Source organism: Moschus berezovskii, chromosome 5 (assembly GCF_049115385.1).
Source record: "Moschus berezovskii isolate FMDL1 chromosome 5, NW_MosBer_1.0, whole genome shotgun sequence".
Taxonomy (NCBI): domain Eukaryota; kingdom Metazoa; phylum Chordata; class Mammalia; order Artiodactyla; family Moschidae; genus Moschus; species Moschus berezovskii.
Window position 1 is genome coordinate 9196692 of NC_142464.1, and position 24300 is coordinate 9220991.

Consider the following 24300-nt stretch of genomic DNA (forward strand, 5'->3'; position numbering starts at 1 on the left):
CCCTGGGTTGGGAAGATCCCCTTGAGAAGAGAAAGACTACCCACTCCAGTATTCTGGCCTGGAGAATTCCATGGACTGTATAGTCCATGGGGTCGCAAAGAGTCAGACTCGACTTTCACTTTCACGAGCTTAGTTGCTCCATGAGGTGTGGGGTCTTCCCCGATCAGGGATGGAACCCATGTCTCCTGCATTGACAGGTGGATTCTTTACCCCTGAGCCACCAGGGAAGGCCCTAAGAAGAGTCTTAGGAGAAAAAATTGAGAAGATGCTAAATCGTGGGCCCTGAGGTGTAATAGGAACTCACCAGGAAAGCTAAGAGAATGTCAGGGAGTGTGTTTGAAGCAGGCAGAGGAGGTAAATGCAAAAGATGGAGTTTTAAGTAGTTCATTAGCAAAAAAGTAGAGTGTCAGTAAAGTTGGAGAAAAATTTCTGGAAGGCCTTTGTACTTCTTGCTAGAGAATTCGGAATATTTCCTACAAGGAATTTGGATTTGCAAAGAATCTATTGATTTTAGGCATGCAACGAGTTGACTCACTGGAAAAGACTCTGATGCTAGGAAAGGTTGGGGGCGGGAGGAGAAGGGGACAACAGAGAATGAGATGGCTGGGTGGCATCACCAACTCTGTGGACATGAGTTTGAGTGAACTCCGGGAGTTGGTGATGGACAGGGAGGCCTGGCGTGCTGTGATTCATGGGGTCACGGAGAGTCGGACACGACTGAGCGACTGAACTGAACTGAACTGAACACAATCGGATTTGTATTTAGAAGACAAATTAGAGAGAAGTTAAATTAGAAGAGAAACTAAGAGGCCAGTAGAAAATGATTGCTGTAGCAAATGAGTTGGAGAAGGCAATGGCACCCCACTCCAGTACTCTTGCCTAGAAAATCCCATGGATGGAGGAGCCTGGTGGGCTGCAGTCCTTGGGGCCGCTAAGAGTAAGACACGACTGAGAGACTTCACTTTCACTTTTCACTTGCATGCATTGGAGAAGGAAATGGCAACCCACTCCAGTGTTCTTGCCTGGAGAATCCCAGGGACGGTGGAGCCTGGTGGGCTGCCGTCTATGGGGTCACACAGAATCGGACACAACTGAAGTGACTTAGCAGCAGCAGCAAATGAGGAGAAGTGAGCCAGGACAAGACAGGAAGGGCATTATTGGAATCTACCACCTTAAATGTGGTGGTAGCAGGAATGGTAAGGGAAAGTGAAGAATCCAGAAGCATTGCCTGGATTCATCATGAGTGACTGGTTAACAGGGATTCTTTAACCAGAACAGGGAATATGAAAAAATCTGGTCTTGAAGGAAAAATGATGAATTTGGTTTGGATGTGTTGGTTTATCTGTGGCCCATCCTGGCTGAAACATGAGAAGCCAGCTGGAAGCTATGTGAGCCTAGAGCACAGGAGAAAGTTCTGAGCTGCAGACGAAGATGTGGAAGTGTAGTATGCTATGGCTACTATTCCTGACAGAGGAGCTGGTGGGCTACAGTCCATGGGATCGCAGAGTTGCACATAACTGTGCAACTGAGCAGGCTAACACACACACACACACACACACACACACACACACACACACACAGAGCAGGTAAAGAGAACACCGGGGATCTCTCCCAAAGCAGCGAAGTATTGTTTCCTTGAACAGCAAGATTGGGGAAATTTTAAGCTAAAGTTACATACATAGTCATGAAGGGGCTTGAGCAGAAGAGAATTCAGCATAAAATTGGGGCATAGGTCAACAGAGGCCAAGCTTTAGTAGATTGAAGTCAGCAAAGGTCAGGAGCCCATCCTTCTCTTGGATGGGGCTTTATTTCTTGCAGATCTCAAAGATATGTAGAAGATTGCTGTGTGTTCCTGGAGGAGGAGCTAGGGCTCTGTTTCATGCTGAGCTATTATTTGTTGTAGCCATATTTTGCACAAGAAGAAAGGTGGTCTCTGAGACAGGAAAATGAAACAGAGAGAAAGCTAAGAATATGCGATCAGTCATACTTTCCTTTTATTGACGTTTCTTCTTCATCTTTCTTTTTTTTCTGTTTTAACTTCTATGAAATTGATGTGGGAAGGGAGGAAGGATCCTGCTTCCATAAAGTTGAAACTAGCACTCACTTCCCAAAACTTTGAAGTATGATGACAAATTCTTAGCTCTCTGCCTTTTTACCTAAACTAGCTTGAGTTGGATTTCTGTCAATTGCAACTAAGAGAGTCCTGATTTAAATAGCTTTGTTAATTTAGCCTGAGAAGAAGATAGTGAAAAGAAAAGAGTTAAATATAGGTGAGAATAAGATCATGATCCTGGAGAATGAACCTTAAATCTTAGGACAAATAGGAAGAGGGACCTCTCACCCTCTGAATGAGGAGGGAAGAATGGATATGGGCCAGGAATGAGTTTGTAGGTGTAGGGTGAGAATTCAGGACAAGTAGACTTGCTGATAGGAATTAAGATCATCTTCTGGGAGAAAGGGTGAGGGTGAGGGTTTAAAGGAGAGCAGTGAAGATCAAATGTGATGCAGGATGATAAGAGGCCCAAGCAGGGACATGTTAAAGGGTCACTAAAGAATGCTAAGGGCCCAGTTGAGACTGATGACTCCAAGCTGGGTTTTTGGCTGATCTATTGTATGATTTTGTTGTGTGTATCTATTGTATGATTTTCTGCTGTGCTCAGCAGCATGCATATAGTGATACCCTGTGGGGCACCTGGGCTCAAGGCCTTCGTGTCTCCCATTTCTTTGATTATAGGAAACATCATTCATGCAGTCTTTGTGACCTTCCCTGAGTTCCAATGGGCAGATTCAAGCAGTTGTTCATTAGGGGAGGGAGAGAATGGGAGGGAGAAACAGTCAAGAGCAAACTTGGGGCAAGGTCTTGTTTCCCCATCAGTGGATACACACAGTATCTCTGAGCTATTCTGCAGATATTGAAACCCCCTCCAGGTAGGAGAAGTTAATGATTAATGATGCTATCCTACTACAAGCATGTGAAACCCCAGACTAGCTGGACCTGAAGGCTGACGATGTGGACTCCTACTTACCACCTCATTCTTCTGAAGAATGTTCATGAGTTTCCCTGGTGGTCCAGTGGTTAAGAATCCACCTGCCAACTCAAGGGGCAGGGGTTCCATCCCTGATCCTGGAAGATCCCGCATGCCACAGAGTGTCTAAGCCCATACTCCACAACTACTGAGCCCACGTACCTAGAGCCTGTGCCCTGCAACAGGAGGGGCAGCCATAATGGGAAGACTGCCCTCTGCAATTCAATGGTATTCCCTGCTCACCGCAACTAGAGAAGGCCCACAGGGAGCAGTGAAGACTGAGCACAGCCAGATATCAATACAATAAAAAGTGCCACAAGCTGATTACGCCCTCTCTGGACAATTACTATAAAACTTGTCACTATTTTCCCCAAACATATGGGTTTGAGGGCATGAGCCTCCTGTGTCCCCCTTTGCCTCATGAGGCAATAGATCTATCCTTTTCTACTTCACCCAAAGGTCCGTCTAGTCAAGGCTATGGTTGTTCCAGTAGTTACGTATGGATATGAGAGTTGGACTATAAAGAAAGCTGAGAACCGAAGAATTGATGCTTTTGAACCGTGGTGTTGGAGAAGACTCTTGAGAGTCCCCTGGACTGCAAGGAGATCCAACCAGTCCCTCCTAAGGGAAATCAGTCCTGGGTGTTCATTTGAAGGACTGATGTTAAAGCTGAAACTCCAATACTTTGGCCACCTGATGTGAAGAATTGACTCATTGGAAAAGATCCTGATGCTGGGAAAGATTAAAAGTGGGAGGAGAAGGGGACAATAAAGGATGAGATGGCTGGATGGCATCACCAACTCTGTGGACGTGAGTTTGAGTGAACTCCGGGAGTTGGTGATGGACAGGGAGGCCTGGCATGCTGCGGTTCATGGGGTCGCAAAGAGTAGGACACGACTGAGCGACTGAACTGAGCTGAACTTGACCCAAAACTCTGTCTCTGAGATTTGATTTGGCTCTGGTGTGCAGAGAAGCTGAGCTTTCAGCACCAATAGGGGCGTATGATGGAGAAGGCAATGGCAAGCCACTCCAGTACTCTTGCCTAGAAAATCCCATGGATGGAGGAGCCTGGTAGGCTGCAGTCCGTGGGGTCGCTAAGGGTCGGACACGACTGAGCGACTTCACTTTCACTTTTCACTTTCCACTTTCACACATTGGAGAAGGAAATGGCAACCCACTCCAGTGTTCTTGCCTGGAGAATCCCAGGGACGGGGGAGCCTGGTGGGCTTTCGTCTATGGGGTCACACAGAGTCAGACACGACTGAAGTGACTTAGCAGCAGCAGCAGCAGGGGCGTATGATGGTGGGGTAGCAGTCAGCGTGACATTTGAAGAGAGTAGGCAGACCGAAGGAAAGTGACAAGATGGTGGGGGAACGACAGGCCATAGGTAGGATGAGAAGAGACAAAGCAGGAGAGAGGATGGACGGTGGACTGGGTGGAGAGAGAGGCTAGAGGTGGGTGAAGTCTGAGAATACTAGCAGATTTATGATTGGAATCGTAAGAAGACAGGGAGGCCAGGAGGAGCCGCTGGGGGTGAGAAATAGTAAGTAAGGCATTAGAGGAGGAACTGCGGAGAGGATAGCAGTGTTCGGGGTGTGACACAGTGAGCCCTCATGCCCATCTCATCCAAATCGTCAGACTGCATGAAGGGGAACGAAGGAACTCTGCTTCCATCTGTCACGTGCCTTGATATCTCTGTTAGGCTGACTTCTGGGAAGGATGACTACCCCCAGCTCCCCCCGACCCATCACACAAACATACCCACCTTGCAAAGCTTTCCTTGTTTAAGCCTACTTCCTGCTTTTGCCTCCTACCCTAAAGTTAACAAGATTCTGCTGTGTCATCTCATTTAATCTGTTAGACCGAGCAGTATAATTAGATTCTTTTTTTTTGTTATTACTTTATATTGGATGTAACACACAATAACGTCATTGAATGAATGAAGATAAAGTTCAGATAAAGAAACCAGTGCTGAGAGGACTTAACACTGGCCCTAGCAGTGGGGGTGGGCTGTGTGTAGGGGCCAGTGCTGGGAAGCTGTCTGTTGATGGGCAAAGCCTGCCTCAGTGGAACAGTGGATTCAGAGGGATTTAATTTGGGATTCTGAGGGAGACTGGTAGGAACTGAATCATCAGCATGGAATAGATGAGGGTGGGGTTTAGGGATAAGAGGTTTTGGAAGGAGGAAGAGGAATGAGAAATTGAAACCAGCCCTCCTGTTATTTTTAAACATTAAACAAGTGAGCTCATCTAATCCTGACCACCACTCCGAATTAGGAAAAATCAAATCATTGTCTGAAGTCACACATGAATAAGATCATGAAACAAAACTTCACCCACCCAGAGATGAGTCCTCTCCAGAATTCAGAATCCCAGTCTGACAATACATCTATTCCACTGGCAAAATTCTCACTTACAAGGTTACCTTTTAACTTTTAACCATATCTTCCTCATCTTTCTGAATATCACCAGTTTGCAGTTAATAACCAACACAAGTGGATTCATTCAGCCAATTCACTCCTCTGTTCGAACCATTCACCAAACTGTTACTCGGTCGGTACTAAGTGCTGCTAAGGGCACTGTGCCAGGTGCTGGGGATTTAGCAATGAGCAAGAGGGACAGGACACTTGTCCATTTATAAATATGCTGAGTACTTCTGTGATTCTTTTTACTAATTTCTCTGAAGATTTAACCAGGCTTAAACATTCTGCCTGAAAGATTCCTTTAAGAACCCTTTTTACATAATTATTTACCTAAGACCTACATTCCAGTCTCCTGCTAGAGTAACTGACTTAGCTTTTACTGGATAAACACAAATGTTGTTTTGAATAAAAGCAGTGGAAGGACTTCTAAAGCTAAAAATCTCCCGAGGAGTCTCTGCTTTTGTTTCTGGTGAGCATGTGGATCTCAGTAAGGGGGAAATGAAGGCGTCTCCTAATAATCTCATGCTGTTGGCTCAGGATAAGTTTCTCTGGACCTGTTTCCCCAGGGGACATTACAACCCCTTCAGATATTAAAGGGCAAGGTTGGGGAGCCACTAGAATGCTGGCTATGTTCAGAATCACTTCTGGGAGAGAGACGTGATGGTGAAAATGGAGGCGGCAGAATCTGCAGAACAATGTGGCCTCCCCTCCCCTCTCACCCGGAAGGTTCAGGGATGGACAAGACGAGGCCAGAAAGGGGGTTGAATTCAGCTTGACATGCTGCTTCTGATGCCTTTGGCCCCAGCAGACGGGGACCGCAGGGGCCTGCATATTGAGAGGAGTGTGGAGGGTGAGAGTCTTGTTTAGCTGTACTTGATGGAGGCCACTGATGGGAGACTCCAGTGTGGAAGGATAGGAGGGAACCAGGAGGCATCAGCTTAGCCCTGGAGAGTCGGGGCCTGTCAGGTCTGAGGGATCGTCTGCTGATAGGATGGGTCATGCTGCAGTGGAGCAGTGGGACATCAGAGATTCATTTGTTATAAATGCGAAGGGGGAATCTGAATCATCAGGTTAGGGGCTGAGAATTACCCAGTGTTTCAAAGGAGGAACACCAGTTCTCTTATCATCCTTAGGCATTTTTACAGATTCAGTTCAGTTCAGTTCACTTCAGTCGCTCAGTCGTGTCTGACTCTTTGTGATCACATGGACTGCAGCAGTCCAGGCCTCCCTGTTGATCACTAACTCCCAGAGTTTACAAAACTCATGTCCATTGAGTCGGTGATGGCATCCATCCATCTCATCCACTGTCATCCCCTTCTCCTCCGGCCCTCAATATTTCCCAGCACAGGGTCTTTTCAAATGAGTCAGCTCTTTGCATCAGGTGGCCAAAGTATTGGAGTTTTAGGTTCAACATCAGTCCTTCCAATGAATATTCAGGATTGATCTCCTTTAGGATAGACTGGTTGGATCTCCTTGCAGTCCAAGGGACTCTCAAGCATCTTCTACAACACCACAGTTCAAAAACATCATTCTTCGGCGCTCAGCTTTTTTCACAGTCCAACTATCACATCCATACATGACAGCTGGAAAAACCATAGCCTTGACTAGACAGATCTTTGCTGGCAAAGTAATGTCTCTGCTTTTTAATATGCTAACTAGGTTGGTCATAACTTTTCTTCCAAGGAGTAAGCGTCTTTTAATTTCATGGCTGCAGTCACCATCTGCAGTGATTTTGGAGCCCCAAAAAATAAAGTCTGACACTGTTTCCATGGTTTACTCATCTATTTGCCATGAAATGATGGGACCAGATGCCATGATCTTAGTTTTCTGAATGTTGAGCTTTAAGCCAACTTTTTTACTCTCCTCTTTCACTTTCATCAAGAGGCTATTTAGTTCTTCTTCACTTTCTGCCATAAGGGTGGTGTCATATGCACATCTGAAGTTATTGATATTTCTCCTGGCAATCTTGATTCCAGCTTGTGCTTCATCCAGCGCAGTGTTTCTCATGATGTACTCTGTATATAAGTTAAATAAGCAGGGTGACAATATACAACCTGACGTACTCCTTTCCCTATTTGGGACCAGTCTGTTGTTCCATGTCCAGTTCTAACTTTTGCTTCCTGACCTGCATACAGATTTCTGAAGATGCAGTTCAGGTGGTCTGGTATGCCCATCTCTTTCAGAATTTTCCCAGTTTATTGTGGTCCACACAGTCAAAGGCTTTGGCATAGTCAATAAAACAGAAATAGATGTTTTTCTGGAACTCTCTTGCTTTTTTGATGATCCAGCGGATGTTGGCAATTTGATTTCTGGTTCCTCTGCCTTTTCTAAAACCAGCTTGAACAGCTGGAACTTCATGGTTCACATATGGCTATAGCCTGTCTTGGAGAATTTTGAGCATTACTTTGCTAGCATGTGAGATGAGTACAATTGTGCGGTAGTTTGAGCATTCTTTGGCATTGCCTTTCTTTGGGATGAAGACTGACCTTTTCCAGTCCTGTGGCCACTGCTGAGTTTACCAAATTTGCTGGCACATTGAGTGCAACACTTTCACAACATCATGTTTTAGGATTTGAAATAGCTCAACTGGAATTCTGTCATCTCCACTAGCTTTGTTCATAGTGATGCTTCCTAAGGCCCATTTAACTTCACTTTCCAGGATATCTGGCTCTAGGTGAGTGATCACACCATCATGATTATCTGGGTCATGAAAATCTTTTTTGTACTGTTCTTTTGTGTATTCTTGCCACCTCTTCTTAATATCTTCTGCTTCTGTTAGGTTCATACCATTTCTGTCCTTTATTAAGGCCATTTTTGCATGAAGTGTTCCCTTGGTATCTGTAATTTTCTTAGAGAGATCTCTAGTCTTTCCCATTCTATTATTTTCCTCTATTTCTTTGCACTGATCGCTGAGGAAGTCTTTCTTATCTCTTCCTGCTATTCTTTGGAACTCTGCATTCAAAAGGGTGTATCTTTCTATTTCTCCTTTGCTTTTCACTTCTCTTCTTTTCACAGAAGAGAAGTTTGTAAGGCCTCCTCAGACAGCCATTTTGCTTTTTTGCATTTCTTTTTCTTGGGGATGGTCTTTGCTCCCTGTCTCCTATACAATGTCATGAACCTCAGTCCATAGTTCATCAGGCACTCTGTTTATCAGATCTAGTCCCTTAAATCTCTTTCTCACTTCCACTGTATAATCAGATGTAATTTGATTTAGGTCATACCTGAATGGTCTAGTGGTTTTCCCCATGTTTTTCAAGTTAAGTCTGAATTTGACAATAAGGAGTTCATGATCTGAGCCACAGTCAGCTCCTGGTCTTGTTTTTGCTGACTGTATAGAGCTTCTCCATCTTTGGCTGAAAAGAATATAGTCAGTCTGATTTCAGTATTGACCATCTGGTGATGTCCATATGTAGAGGCTTCTCTTGTGTTGTTGGAAGAGGGTGTTTGCTATGACCAGTGTATTCTCTTTGCAAAACTCTGTTAAATTAGCTTATTTAATTCTTAGCTTAATTCGCTTCTTTAATTCTTCTTGCAATTCACTTTAATATTGCAAGTCTTCTTCTTCTTTACTCATAATTAGTATATAACAAATAAAATTATTAAATGAAATTAATTTAAAAAGACTAGTTGAAAATTTTATACTCCGAAAAACAGTACTAACTCTTCTAGAATCAGGTTAAGTTGTCTTGAACTTACTTATACAAAGCCTATTACTCATTTTCTTTTTCTCTTTATGGATCCATTAATTAAGGGAAACTGTAAGTTAATATGATGAAAATGTTAGTTTTGAAACACGTAGAAATTGTAACACAAAGAAGTTAGTGACCTATTTAGAATAAATTGGCTAGTTCCTGACTGATTGGGGTAAAGAGGGAAATCAGGAAAATCTCAAGTTCACAGATAAACTCGAGGTTCAAAACTGTGTTTGTAAATCAGTTATCTGTCATTTGGTGCATTTACCCAATGAAAAGAAAATTTTATGTATGGCTGCCACCTGGTTATCTTATCAGAAAATAGCTGAAGTCCATTATTTGTACCCCCGAAATACAGCAAACAAACCAAAATTATTACAAAATACTTAAAACTAACACTGTTTCCACTGTTTTTCCATCTATTTCCCATGAAGTGATGGGACCAGATGCCATGATCTTTGTTTTCTGAATGTTGAGCTTCAAGCCAACCTTTTCACTCTCCTCTTTCACTTTCATCAAGAGGCTTCTTAGTTCCTCTTCACTTTCTGCCATAAGGGTGGTGTCATCTGCATATCTGAGATTATTGATATTTCTCCCAGCAATATTGATTCCAGCTTGTGCTTCTTCCAGCCCAGCGTGCCTCATGATGTACTTTGGGCTCCAAAATCACTGCAGATGCTGATTGCAGCCATGAAATTAAAAGACGCTTACTCCTTGGAAAGAAAGTTATGACCAACCTTGATAATATATTAAAAAGCAGAGACATTACTTTGCCAACAAAGGTCCGTCTAGTCAAGGCTATGGTTTTTCCCATGGTCATGTATGGAAGTGAGAGTTGGACTGTGAAGAAAGCTGATCGCCGAAGAATTGATGCTTTTGAACTGTGGTGTTGGAAAAGTCTCTTGAGAGTCCCTTGTACCACAAGGAGATCCAACCAGTCCATTCTAAGGGAGATCGATCCTGGGTGTTCATTGAAAGGACTGATGCTGAAGCTGAAACTGCAATACTTTGGCCACCTCATGCGACGAGTTGACTCACTGGAAAAGACTCTGATGCTGGGAAAGGTTGGGGGTGGGAGGAGAAGGGGACGACCGAGAATGAGATGGCTGGATGTCATCACTGACTCTGTGGACATGAGTTTGAGTGAACTCCGGGAGTTGGTGATGGACAGGGAGGCCTGGTGTGCTGTGATTCATGGGGTCGCAAAGAGTCAGACACGACTGAGTGACTGAACTGAACTGAACTGAACCCAAATAAAGACAACACATGAGTAATCTTAATTTTAAATTAAAGAAAGAGAAGGTATAATTAGGAGAATAAAATAATTAACTGAAAAAATCTAGTGGAGAGTCTGAAGATGACTTTTGGACACTGATTAGGGACTTTTGTGATACATGACAGACACTGTTTTTAAGAGTTAATATGGATTTCCTGAGTGCACATCAATTATAACACCTAATAGAATGGCAATGCCAAAGAATGCTCAAACTACCGCACAATTGCACTCATCTCACTCGCTAGTAAAGTCATGCTCAAATTCTCCAAGCCAGGCTTCAGCAATACGTGATCTGTGATCTTCCAGATGTTCAAGCAGATTTTAGAAAAGGCAGAGGAACCAGAGATCAAACTGCCAACATCCGCTCGATCATGGAGAAAGCAAGAGAGTTCCAGAAAAACATCTATTTCTGCTTTATTGACTATGCCAAAGCCTTTGACTGTGTGGATCACAATAAACTGTGGAAAATTCTGAAAGAGATGGGAATACCAGACCACCTGACCTGCCTCTTCAGAAACCTATATGCAGGTCAGGAAGCAACAGTTAGAACTGGACATGGATCAACAGACTGCTTCCAAATAGGAAATGGAGTACATCAGGCTGTATATTGTCACCTTGCTTATTTAACTTATATTCAGAGTACATCATGAGAAATGCTGGGCTGAAGGAAGCACAAGCTGGAATCAAGATTGCTGGGAGAAATATCAATAACCTCAGATATGCAGATGACACCACCCTATGGCAGGAAGTGAAGAACTAAACAGCCTCTTGATGAAAGTGAAAGAGGAGGGTGAAAAAATTGGCTTAAGGCTCAACATTCAGAAAACTAAGATCATGGCATCCGGTCTCATCACTTCATGGCAAATAGAAGGGGAAACAGTGGAAACAGTATCAGAGTTCATTTTTGGGGGCTCCAAAATCACTGCAGATGGTGACTGCAGTCATGAAATTAAAAGACACTTTCTCCTTGGAAGGAAAGTTACAACCAACCTAGACAGCATATTAAAAAGCAGAGACATTACTTGGCCAACAAAGGTCGATCTAGTCAAGCCTATTGGAGAAGGCAACTGCAACCCACTCCAGTACTCTTGCCTGGAAAATCCCATGGACAGAGGAGCCTGGTAGGCTCCAGCCCTGGGGTCACTTGGTGTCGGACACGACTGAGCGACTTCACTTTCACTTTTCACTTTCATGCATTGGAGAAGGAAATGGCAAGCCACTCCAGTATTTTTGCCTAGAGAATCCCAGGAACGGGGGAGCCTGGTGGGCTGCCATCTTTGGGGTCGCACAGAGTCGGACACTACTGAAGCGACTTAGCAGCAGCAGTCAAGCCTGTTATTTGTATGGATGTGTATGTATTGATGTGAGAGTTGGATTATAAGGATGAGTGCGGAAGAATTGATGCTTTTGTACTGTGGTGCTGGAGAAGACTCTTGAGAGTCCCTTGGACTGCAAGGAGATCCAACCAGTCCATCCTAAAGGAAATCAGTCTTGAATATTCATTGGAAGGAATGATTTTGAAACTGAAACTCCAATACTTTGGCCACCTGATGTGGAGAAGTGACTCAGTGGAAAAGATCCTGGTGCTGGGAAAGATTAAAGGCAGGAGAAGAAGGGGTCGACAGAGGATGACATGGTTGGATGTCATCATCGACTCAGTGGGCAAGAGTTTGAGCAAACTCCTGGAGTTGGTGATGTACAGGGAGGCCTGGTGTGCTGCAGTCCAATGGGTCACAAAGATTTGGACACGACTGAGCTACTGAACTGAACTTCTGACACCGTTTGCCTTTTGGTTGTGTTTTATGAATCTCTTAATATTTAGTTTGTTCCTCCATTGTAGTATCTGTATTCATGCTCTGTCTGTAATACTAAGGGCTAGACTCTTGTTTAGAACTTTTCCACAGGTGCTCAGTAAATTGTTGTGAAATATAATTAAATTATATCAATTCATGTTTCTTGTCAAGTCTCTCAGAAACTCCTCAGACCACCTTTGGCAAAACAATGCTCCCTTCAGCCTGATTCCCCAGCCCCACTTTATTTTCTTATAGAAAACTTCATTCTGGACATAAGTATTATTTAATTGTCAGTCTCCTCCACAGAATGTATGACTTGTGAGGGCAGGCACTTTGTTTCATTTATTGAATCATCCTACCCCCAGTGCCGAGGACTATGTCTGATCTAGGAGTTGAATAGATCCATGTGACCGAAAGTGAAAGAAATACCGAGTATGTATACAAAAATACTGTTTAATAATTCATTGACTCTATCAGTATTTAACTGCAGGGCACAGAGCAAGTTGGTAACCAACAACAGGCATCATTCTCCTATAAAATCAACAACATTGTTAAAAACAGAATTGCTGAGGTCTGGTGTCATTCCATTATTCTGAGTAGAAAATGAGAAAGACCATAAGAAAAGGACTTTAAGTAAGGGGATGTGTGAGGAGAAAAGAATGCTCCAGGCCACGCTGAAGGAGCTCCTCTTGGTGAAGTTCAGGAAAATGAGAAGCATTACTGAGGAGAATAGATGCAGAGGGCAGGGCTTCCTTCACACTCTTGTGCCTGTCTGTCTTCAGTGCTCAGGGAGAGGCTCAAATTAGGTAGCGTGAGGCAATGGCAGGCCACTCCAGTACTCTTGCCTAGAAAATCCCATGGATGGAGGAGCCTGGTAGGCTGCAGTCCGTGGGGTCGCTACGAGTCAGACATGACAGAGTGACTTCACTTTCACACATTGGAGAAGGAAATGGCAACCCACTCCAGTGTTCTTGCCTGGAGAATCCCAGGGACGGGGGAGCCTGGTGGGCTTCCGTCTATGGGGTCACACAGAGTCGGACACGACTGAAGTGACTTAGCAGCAGCAGCAGTAGCAGCAGCAGAGGCCACTGTAGAGATGCTGGGCTGCCTGACAAGAGGCTTCCAGGGAAGAGGAAAGGCAAGCTGAAAGAGGAGAGAGAGAGAGTGTGTGTCTTCGTGTGTGGCAAGCTTCACATACTTCGAAATTTTTCCTCCATTTCCAGCAAACAATCACTCTGTTGTGACTTTGTCAGGGCCTGATTAAGCATGTGGCTTTTACGTGAATGAAAGGAGAAGTTTTAGCCATACAAAGAACCACAGTAGTTCTCCATTTATTAATAATTTATGAGAAAAACCTCTGTATTCCCCAAAGCAGACTAGCTTCTTATCTATCTTCTATCGCCACAGGACTTTGCTCTTCTGATCCTAGAATACATTACTGTTCTAGAGTTGCAAGCTCTGTCCTCTTGCCTCCTGGAGCCCACTCCAGTGTCTCCCCTCCCCGAGGCCTGTGAGTCTGAGAAGGGCACGGTCTTTCTGTCTGCCTTCTCTGCATCAGCCTACTACAGTATCCTTCCGTGTCTGTGTCTTTGTCTCTGCCCCACCCCACCCCCCCCAGGTATTTTCATATATTTTACGTTTAATTAATAATAGGAAATGGTCCAAATTTATTTGACGGTTTTAGGCTGGTTCTGAATATAGAAACTGACCCCTAGCGGAGGTTTTGAAATTCCCCAAGTAAGACAGCAAAGAAAAGACATGGCTATCTAACAAGCAAGCAGTGACACTTTTTCTTTAAAGCAAAAATAAACTTGGGAATTTTAGAGCGTGGTCAAAGACGCGCTGTCCTAGACGGCAGTGCCTGTCTGGTCTTCCAAAAAGATGCGCATGCACCGTGACGTCCGCGCACTGGGTGAGGCCCACGTTCCTGCGGCCACGGCGCGGAGGAAGGTCCCCCGCACCAAACTCAGAGTCCTGCACTGTTCCCCACGGCCTCCTCGCTACACGAAGGGCAGACTTTCCCCGGTGCCCTGCAGAGCCGAGACCCCTCCGTGTTCCCGGGCAGCGGCGGCCGGGCTCCGCCCAGGCGGCTTAGACCGCGAGCAGCCGCGCCGCACGCAGGCGCACTGAGGCCCGAGGCGGGCGGGGCGCGGCCCGCAGGCCTGGGCGGGGCCGGGCCGGGCCGCTGTGTTTCCGTTGCCTGGAGCCGCCGGCGAGCAGCTGCCGCGGCGCCCTCCGCTCGCCCTCGCCGGCTCTGCGCACCCCTCGCGCCCCCCGCGCTCCCCGCGCCTCGGGTCTGGGTGAGTGGGCGCTCGGCGCGCCCGCAGAGGGAGCGGGGGGCCGGGCGGGCGCGGCCGCGGGGCGGACGGCGGTCTCCGGCCGCGGGGAGCGCGGGTCTGCGGCGGGGCGCCGGGGGCCGGCTGGCGTGGGGGACCTGGCCGCTGAAGCCGCGGGCCTTTTCTTCTCTTGCAGTCCTGCGTCGCTCACCTTCTCCTGACCTGGGCAGGCGCCATGGCACAGGTAAGGCCGTGCGCCCCCGCGCAGCGCTCGGATTTACCAACTTTGTAAACTGCTCAGGAGTTCCAGAATTTGTTGGAAAGTCAGAAAAGTTTACGAGTAAACGGAATCTGCCTGCGGGAAATCTCATATTCCTGTCTTGTTCCCCCTTTGCGCCCCTGCCTGGGGAGAGTCCACCGGAACCGGCGCCGCAGCTCGCGAGCGCAGCCGCCGGTGACGTGGCCGGATTTTTGTGCGCTTTTTTTTCGTGAGTAAATGTGTGAAAGGGAGCCTTCCAGAAAGCCCAGAGTTGCTGAAGTTAGAACCAAAGCAAATGCAGCTCACTGGTCATGTGAGGCGAACGCATTTCTTTTTTCTTTTTCTTTTATTTTCTGTAACTTTCTTGTACTTTAATACTAGGAGTGGGCGTTGGCTTTTTCTAGTGGAGTTGTAGTGGGGCTTTTTCCAGTTGCTCAACCGAGCCTCACCCAAAGGAACCGATTCCACCCGGCCCCATGCCAGAAGATTAAACCAAAGAGCTCTTTTCCTAAGTAACGAACTCGCGCAACGAGTTCTGAATTGAATCTGCCTTGGGACTGTTTCAGAACTTGATTACCTAATAATATTGCTTTCTTTGCTATGCATACATTTATCAAAAGTGTAGGGAAGAGAAAGTCGTCTAAATTATGTCGTACTCTGTAACAGTTGACTGTGTAATAGTCTTCAACAGTGAATAAAAAATCGGTACTTAAGACAGCTCCACCCCGAAACTAATTTTACAGATCTCATCGATCTAACTGGCTTGTTAGAGTCCAGAAACGTTTATTTAAACAAGTGTTTAAACTGCTCAAACAATGCCCTCTTTCATGTATAGTTCACTTAAAAAAAATCGGATCGACTTACTAAAGTTGAAAAAGGTTTCATAGTCTTCTCCAAGAGAAAACGGGAGGATTAAGAGAAGTTGGTAATTTTATTAAATTTACACAGTACTTCCATTCTTATTTCCTCTTTTGCACTTAAGAATTACAGCAAACGAATTCTCATATTTCAAGTGGAAACTTTGGTATAGATTCTTAACCGTCTAAAGGATACTTTTATATGGGATTAACTTCCCTGAGAATTATTTTTCTTATCTTGATATGCTGGTGTGGATGTGAATGATGATTTCGCAAGCATCAGAGAATAATTCTCTATTCTAGCTCATTCGGCTGTTACTCTTATCTCTTTTGTAAGTTTATCCAGTGATTCCTGAAGTTTTCCAATCAATTCCTTTAATTATGTAGACTCCTTACCCAAAATAGCATAGATGAACGCATTTTTCCAAATGTGGATATTAATAATTTCAAAGAGTATTAATGTAATTGCATTAATAAAAAATAATGTAAAAGCCTTTGTATATGCAAAACCTGGAAGATTTGTGACTTGTATTATAGAATTTTGTACGTGATCACTATTACAATATAACCAGGACTGTTTTCTAGCCAAGTCAGTTTTTAGTTATCATAAAAATTACAAGTAATATTAAGAAAGATACAGTGTTGAATTTTACAGTAACTTCGTTATTATCCTTGGAAACCATGGAAGTGAAATAGTTTGTTAAAATATTTAAGATGGGAGTTTTGTTGGCTTTGTACTTAACATTTGATGGTGTGCAGAATGCGCACATTATGGAATTGCATGTTCTAAACTGTCTAAAGTTTCCTTTGGGCTCTGACATAATTGTAGGGAAGCTGAAGCACTTCAGTGTTAGGTTTCGAATAGTTTCCATGGTAGTTCAATTTGTTGCTGTGTGGTTTGGGAACCAAAGGCCTCCACTCTGGCCATCTGTAGAGTAATGGAATCATGCCTGACTTGAAGAGGTGCATATTCTGGCAGTTTAAAATGCATTGTTAAATGTGAGTGTCTCTTATTTACTGAAAAATGAAAATGCATCCTCCCACAGTAGTAATGCTTCACATTTATGAACTAAATCTTCCATACCAATGGTTTTCTCTTTTTACTTAATATTGAGACCGCCCTGCAGATAACAGCGGATACCCAGGAATCAGTTATCACATATGTAGATGAATGTCATGACTGTTTTATTAAGAAAAACAATATTGATGGATCTTTGACAGATAATATTGATGAATCTTTGACAGATACTCTGGAGTTTCTTTTTTTATGTAAACAAATACTAGGGATATTTTATACTCTTGTGCATATTTATATTAATAACATTAATATAATTAATATTAATGCCACATTTTTAGTTAAATTTTACCCTAATGATGTCAGTGTAGGTGGACAGAGCTGTAGCAAATGTTGGAAACTACTTAAAAAGTGACATGATGTATGTACAGTGGAATACTACTCAGCCATGAAAAGGAACACATTTGAATCAGTTCTAATGAGGTTATTAAACCTAGAGCCTAGAGCTTATTATACAGAGTGAAGTAAGTCAGAAAGAGCAAGATAAATATTGTATACTAATTCATATATATGGAATCTGGAAAGATGGCTGATGAATTTATTTGCAGGGCAGCAGTGGAGACGTGGACATAGAGAATAGACCTGTGGACACAGCAAGAGGGGAGGAGAGGGTGACATGTATGGCGAGAGGACCGTGGAAACTTACATTACCACATGTAAAATAGACAGCCAACGGGAATTGCTGTATGGCTCAGGAAACTCAAACAGGGGCTCTGTATCAACCTAGAGGGGTGGGCTGATACAGAGCATATATATACCTATGGCTGACTCATGTTGAGGTTTGACTGAGAACAACAAAAAGCAATTATCCTTCAATTAAAAAATAAATTTTTACAAAGTGACATGATGTTAGATAAATGCGTGTGGAGTTAGAGGCATTTGTGGGGCAGCTACTGCTTGAGCTCTGACCTCTTTCTGGTCCTAATCCTTGTCCGTTAGTATTGAAATATGTGAGATTCAGCCATTTAACCGTTATGGGAGAGAAGTGGTCTAACCTGAGGCTTCCCAGTTTTTCTCAAAGAGAGCATACTGGTTAACTGTAAACTTCTCATGACATACAAGAAGAAAATAAATTACAAATGTGCCTGTGTGTAAACAATTCCTGGGTAATATTTACTTTTTCCTTTTTATGTTTGAAACTATTCATTTGGATGGTTTTATATATATATGGTTTGAAACCACAGCATTCATGTTATTTTACATAAAGTGCCAAATGAGTAATAAATTATTATGATTATTGGATCAGTCACATAATCTATTATGTTAACTTTGGGTACAAGCTGGTTTAAGATATTTACTAAGGAATAACCAAAGAGCTGTTAAAATTGCCTGAATTACTATATATAGTAAATATTTTTGAATCTTTTCTCACCGTTTTTTCTCTCAATAATCAACTTCTCATTATAAAAGTGAATTTTTCATTATGTTTTAGGGTCATCTCTTTAATCTGATATACCATATTTTGAGTTGGATTTCTTAAATAGAGTCCTGACCTATTTCTCTCCTATGGCTTTACTTGCTTACACAGTTTTTTTAAAATCTCAGTATTTAGCTAGAACCAAATTACTTCATAGATATTCTAATTTATTTAAGTACTTAAAAGTACATCGTGTACTTCTGTGTTCTTTTGGTTGGAAAATCAAGAGTTGGCTCTATTTCGTAGACAAATGATCTGTATAATACATTTTAATTCAACTTAAGGTTTTTATGTCATTTAGCTATCTTTTAAGATAATGAAATTTTAAAAAGTTAGATTTTCGACTGTCTAAACTTAGTCAGCAGAGACATTGCTTTGCTAACAAAGGTCTGTCTAGTCAAGGCTATGGTTTTTCCAGTGGTCATGTATGGATATGAGAGTTGGACTGTGAAGAAAGCTGAACGCCAAAGAATTGATGCTTTTGAACTGTGGTGCTGGAGAAGACTCTTGAGAGTCCCTTGGACTGCAAGGAGATCCAACCAGTCCATTCTAAAGGAGATCAGTGCTGGGTGTACCTTGGAAGGACTGATGCTAAATCTGAAACTCCAATACTTTGGCTACCTCATGCGAAGAGTTGACTCATTGGAAAAGACTCTGATGCTGGGAGGGATTCTGGGCAGGAGGAGACGGGGACGACAGAGGATGAGATGGCTGGATGCCATCACTGACTCGATGGACATGAGTTTGAGTGAACTCTGGGAGTTGGTGATGGACAGGGAGGCCTGGCGTGCTGTGATTCATGGGGTTGCAAAGAATCAGACATGACTGAGTAACTGAATTGAACTGAAACTTAGTTTTATTTATAGTGTTGTTTACAAAGAGTTAATATTTTCAGGGCATTAGGAATGTCTTGAAGCAAAAGGAGGCTGCATAATTTTTGGCTAGAAGCTTCATGAACATCATACTTATCAGCCTAACTCGTGTTTAAACTGTCTAAGATTTGAATAAGAAATTGTTTTGGTTGGCTTGACATCTTTGATCAATGATAGTTGACAAGGGCCCTGTGCAGAGCAAGCAGTATCAGTGGAAATGGAGAAATTTGAAATGACCTTCATTCCAGAGGAGTTGGCTGGATTTTGAGTGCCTTTTTCCATGCCATTCACTTTAAGGTCAAATCTCTCTGTAGTTACTCCCTTGGTGGTTCTTAGGTTAGCTTACCTGTTTACCCATAGCTTCTGCTACTTTGGGTAGTCTCTCTCTGTTCCTGATTCCTTTGACTCTGGTCTTCATTTTGGATGCTGAGAAAGAGCTCGATCCCAAGCTGTTTGACAGCTTTGCAAGCCACTAAGCAATTCATTGTTATTGTTCAGTTGCTAAGTTATGTACAATTCTTTGTGACCCTATGGACTGCAGCATGCCAGGCCTCCCTGTCCTTCACTATTTACTGGAGTTTGGTCAAACTCATGTCCATTGAGTTGGTGATGCCATCCAACCATCTCATTCTCTGTCACCCCTTCTCCTCCTGCCCTCAGTCTTTCCCAGCGTCAAGGTCTTTTCCAGTGAGTCAGCTCTTCACAGCAGGTGGCCCAAGTATTGGAGCTTCAGCTTCTATATCAGTCCCTCCAATGAATATTCAGAGTTGATCTCCTTTAGGATTGACTGGTTTGATATCCTGCTATCCAAGGGACTCTCAAGAGTCTTCTCAAGCACCACAGTTCAAAAGCAGCACTTCTTCAGTGCTCAGGCTTCTTTATGGTCCAACTCTCACAGCCATACATGATTACTGGAAGAACCATAGCTTGACTATACCGACCTTTTTGCCAAAGCAATTTGTTGTTGTTCAGTAAATCTAATTCGCTTATCTTGAGCTAGTGTCCCTTTGACACAGGTGGCAAATTAGAGGTCTAGTTCTGAAATACAATTTATTCATACAACCTGTATACTATTCTAAAACTTCACAAATATATCAGTTGATTTTTTTAAAATAAAAATTAGTGCTCCTAACACCTTTGCTTTGTGTTTTCTGGACTCGTCTATTGGTTTGTAGAATATGTAAATCTATAAGCAGTTGATTATTTGAAAGGAGTGCATATTCCAGTAGCTGTCGTTTTCTTTGGACTCCAGTTCCTGACTGTTCTCTTTAATTTGCCATTCATGCATATATTTGTAAACCTTTGAAGCTTTTGAGTTCCTCCTCTGTGCCAGTATTCTTAGACATGGGATATAAAAAGGAGAGTGGAACTGAGATTTATTGATACAGAGTTGCCATTGTCCTTCCTTGCCAGGTCCTTTGTGCTTGGTGCTCACTGTACAGTTTTGGAAATAAGTATTACTGTTTCAGTTTCACAGAAGAGGAAACTGAGGTTCCTTAGCTGGTGTTAGTCATACAGGACAAAAGAGGAAAGGCGTGCCTTGAGGCAGTAAGAGCAGAAGCTCAGGGGTGTAGAGGAGTTTGGGAGGCAGAGCCCAGTGCTGCAGGCAGTCTGGTTCTGCTGGATTGAAGGGGCAGGCAGGTGGGGGGGATGGAGCCTACCTTGGGAAAGGCTGCTGGAGAGGCTGTCCAGGAGCCAGAGTTAACACGGGCCATTCTGTAGGGAATGGGGCGCTACCGAAGAGTCAGAGGCTGGGCTGCGCCAAGGTCAGGTTTGCATTAGCAAGGATGGCCCCAGGGTCATGCCTGCATGGTGCTGCGGGAGTTGAGGAGTGGAGGGGAAGCTGGAAGGCTCTTGGGAACCTGTTCCTGGAACCACTGTGAAAGTTTAAGAGCTTAACCTAGGCAGTAGCTGCGACTTTGGGTAGGAGGGGACTGTAGGAGAGAGCGGGCAAATCAGATGCGTGCGTGAATGGGGGTTAGTGAAGGGCCACCACCCTTCCAGATGAGTGGCTTGCTTGATGAAGTGGTAGATTGTGTTTTCGTTTTGAGAATGGAATGCAGGTTTGAGGTGAGAGAAAAACAGATCAGATCGTAGATTTGTTGACCTTGAGTTCTTTCTAAAACATTTAGGTTGTGTAGCGGGGTATATATGATTTTATCCCCTTTCATCTCTGAAGGTCATCCCTTTGTTTCTGTATAAGGGCTTCCCTGATAGCTCAGCTGGTAAAGAATCTGCTTGTAGTGCAGGAGACCCTGGTTCAATTCCTGAGTCAGGAAGATCCACTGGAGAAGGGATAGGCTACCCACTCCAGTATTCGTGGGCTTCCCTTGTGGCTCAGCTGGTAGAGAATCCCGTCTGCAATGTGGAAGACCTGGGTTCCATCCCTGGGTTGGGAAGATCCCCTGGAGAAGAGAAAAACTACCCACTCAGTATTCTGGCCTGGAGAATTCCATGGACTGTAATCTTTCATCTCTATAGGTCATTCCTTTGTTTATGTATCATTTATCTCTTCTTCCAACTAAAGATTTGAAGCTTATTTTCTACCTCTGTTTAGGACCAGCCATGTTCATTAGATTTCTGTCTCTTGTTTTGATGCAAGAGGAAGTTCTGAATCCATGTACACTCTTCTCCAGTATGAGAAATCTATAAACTCGATTATTTTCTGAAGCTTTGGAGAGAATGAATTGGTTAGTAAAATAGCTTTTCATGTGCTGTGTGCAAAATGCCAGTTGAACAACTAGATAAAATAGCCCCTTCATCAGAGGTTAATGCATATGCCCACTTAACTGATTCAAAAATATCGCCGTTATTCATAGACAGTTAAACTTCCTATTTTATTAGTATTTGCCAAGGGCAGGCATTCTTATAATTAGCAAGGTGGTAGCCATAGGTGCATTAAAGAAATACAACAAAAGTCTAACTTATATTGACAAAATCGTTCCTAAGTTTTTAAGCCTTTTCTTCTGTGTGTGCACGCGTGCCCAGTCGCTTTAGGCATGTCTGACTCTTGGCAGCCCCGTGGACTGTAGCCCGCCAGGTTCGTCTGTCCGTGGGATTCTGCAGGCAAGAACACTGGAGTGGGTTGTCACGACCGCCTCAGGGACCTTCCCAACCCAGGTATTGAACCCACATCTCCCCCATTGCAGGCGGATTCTTTACCGCTGAGTGTAAACTACTTTATAGAGATGCTTTTTTTACTTACACCTAACATTTAAAGGTCAAAGGTAGTTGAATAACTAGACAAAATGGAAGGAACTACAAAGGAGCATGAAAGGGAAAGGAAGCTACGTGAAACTTAACAGTAGCGATAGTTTGAATTTGAGACTTTGAGCTGTAGTTTCTGCCTGTTTTGCTGGCAGTGTGCAGTGGCGGAGATAAGGGCTTGAGATCTTATTTCTGAGCCCTCATGACAGGCGTCTGCCCCGCACCTCTCGGTACTCTTGGAGATTCTGCTTTTTTCTGATATTGATTTACTTTGGATCTTAAATCATAATCATGCTGCCGTGGCTTTTCCCTCTTTTCTTGCTTATCTCGTTTCTTTCCCAGTACAGTAATTTTCAGGTTTTTTTTCCTCTGCTGATCTCTTGAGTCCCATTATCACAGGAAACATTAATGGGCCTGCTCTGTACTTTGTTCGTTCAGTTCAGTTCAGTCGCTCAGTCATGTCCGACTCTTTGCGACCCCATGAATCACAGCACGCCAGGCCTCCCTGTCCATCACCAACTCCCGGAGTTCACTCAAAGTCACCTCCATCGAGTCGGTGATGCCATCCAGCCATCTCATTCTCTGTCGTCCCCTTCTCCTCCTGCCCCGAGTCCCTCCCAGCATCAGAGTCTTTTCTAAGCTGCTCTGACTTGAGAGGAAAGGCAGGACTCTGCCCTTGTCCTTCCCCCTTGCCCCTTTCTTGGTGGCCTCCAGAAGGCTTTTTGCAAAACCTGAGCCTCAGAAGAACCATACTTAAAACCCACTATACAGCTGCTCAGCTACAGGGCTTTGCTTAATGATTTCTGGCTCAATGAATACTGTGTGGAATGGTTGGTAGGTGTTTAGGTAATGATTTCATAGAACTAGATGACAGACTTAGAGAGTTTAGTTCTCTTCGGTGCCTTCAGTTTAAAATGTTCCAGACCCAGGTGAATGTTCTCTCATCTTTAAATTTGAAGGGCTATTTTTGTATTATTTTCTTCTGTCTTAAATTCTAGAAAAGCAACCCTCCACTTGTGTTTTGGTTTAATTTTATTCATTTTATTTTACATACCTAGTCTTTGAACATAATGGACTTTTTCATTTAGAGCAAACAAACAGAAAAAGCCCACAAAATTATAGACCTAGAAGAGTGGGTAAGTTTGAAGTTGAGAGTTAGCAGAGTGAATTACATGTTTTGGCCACCTATTGTCTAAGCCTCTATGATAATTCCGTTGGTTATGGCGTTGGTGGCAGAGGATCGGGGTAAATGAGGTGACCTGAGGACAGGTACAGGGAACAGTGGCTGCTTACCCTTGGAGTTCATCTGGGGAAGGTGTGTGTGTGGAACTTGAGGCTAGCAGGGACGCTAGGAAGCAGGGTAAGCCCTCCATGAGTCACTCAGAGTCCCGTTGGCCCAACATAGACGGTTTGGTGTGGGCGTGGGTGGGGATGGAGCTGGACACGGCTTTCCAAACAAGGGTTCTGTCTGTGTGACTCACGTCCTGTGATTCACATCTGGTCCTTACTACCGCCGCGTGGCTTTACTTGCTTCCATGATGACTGATCGAGTGGAATGTAGCAAGAATGTTCCCCAGTTTCTAGAAAACTCTCAGAAATACAACCAGCAGTTATTTCTTCTTCACAGTAGCTAAGACGTGAGGAGACACCCCTGTCTTTTTTTTCCATTCTTCACCTCATTTACCTCTGGATCAGGGGTCAAATGTCTCTCTTTTTTAAGGCAGACCCCTCCTGTCTCCTGTTCTTAATCTCTTCCCTATTTTTAACTTTTCTTTCTACTGGAAGCTTCTTCAGAGCCTGTAAACTGGATAAAGTATTTTTTAAAGTGTGTTTTTAAAAAAAAGAAAAAAAAATATAAAACCCACCTGTTTGTAGGAGGCGAGTTCACAGAGATGTTCAGCCGTCACTGTCCTTCAGCCAGACTTTCACCGCCACCAGAGACCTCCTGGTTGCCTGAGCCAGTGGACCCTTTCCCACCTTCTCTCTCACGTGGCTCACGCCCTGTTTGCGCACTGCCTTTTCTTCCTTTCCTTGGACTGTTTTTCTGCTTTGGCTTCTGTTCCATCGCCGCCTTTGGGAGGCTGAGTAGCAGCCTGGTCAGGAGCCCACGGTCCTGTGGCCTGTGCTC

General features: G+C 43.9%; 1 protein-coding gene across 1 annotated transcript in view; it reads left to right on the top strand.

Annotated features, from left to right (window-relative positions):
- The first annotated feature begins 14374 nt into the window (after window positions 1–14374).
- Window positions 14375–24300, top strand: part of ANXA5 (annexin A5) — a 33102-nt gene continuing 23176 nt past the window's right edge. The window contains exons 1-2 of the mRNA XM_055434245.2: window positions 14375–14509; window positions 14682–14729. Of these exons, the coding sequence (XP_055290220.1) occupies window positions 14721–14729 (9 nt within the window). The 5' untranslated portion in view covers window positions 14375–14509; window positions 14682–14720. The remainder of the gene's footprint in view (window positions 14510–14681; window positions 14730–24300) is intronic.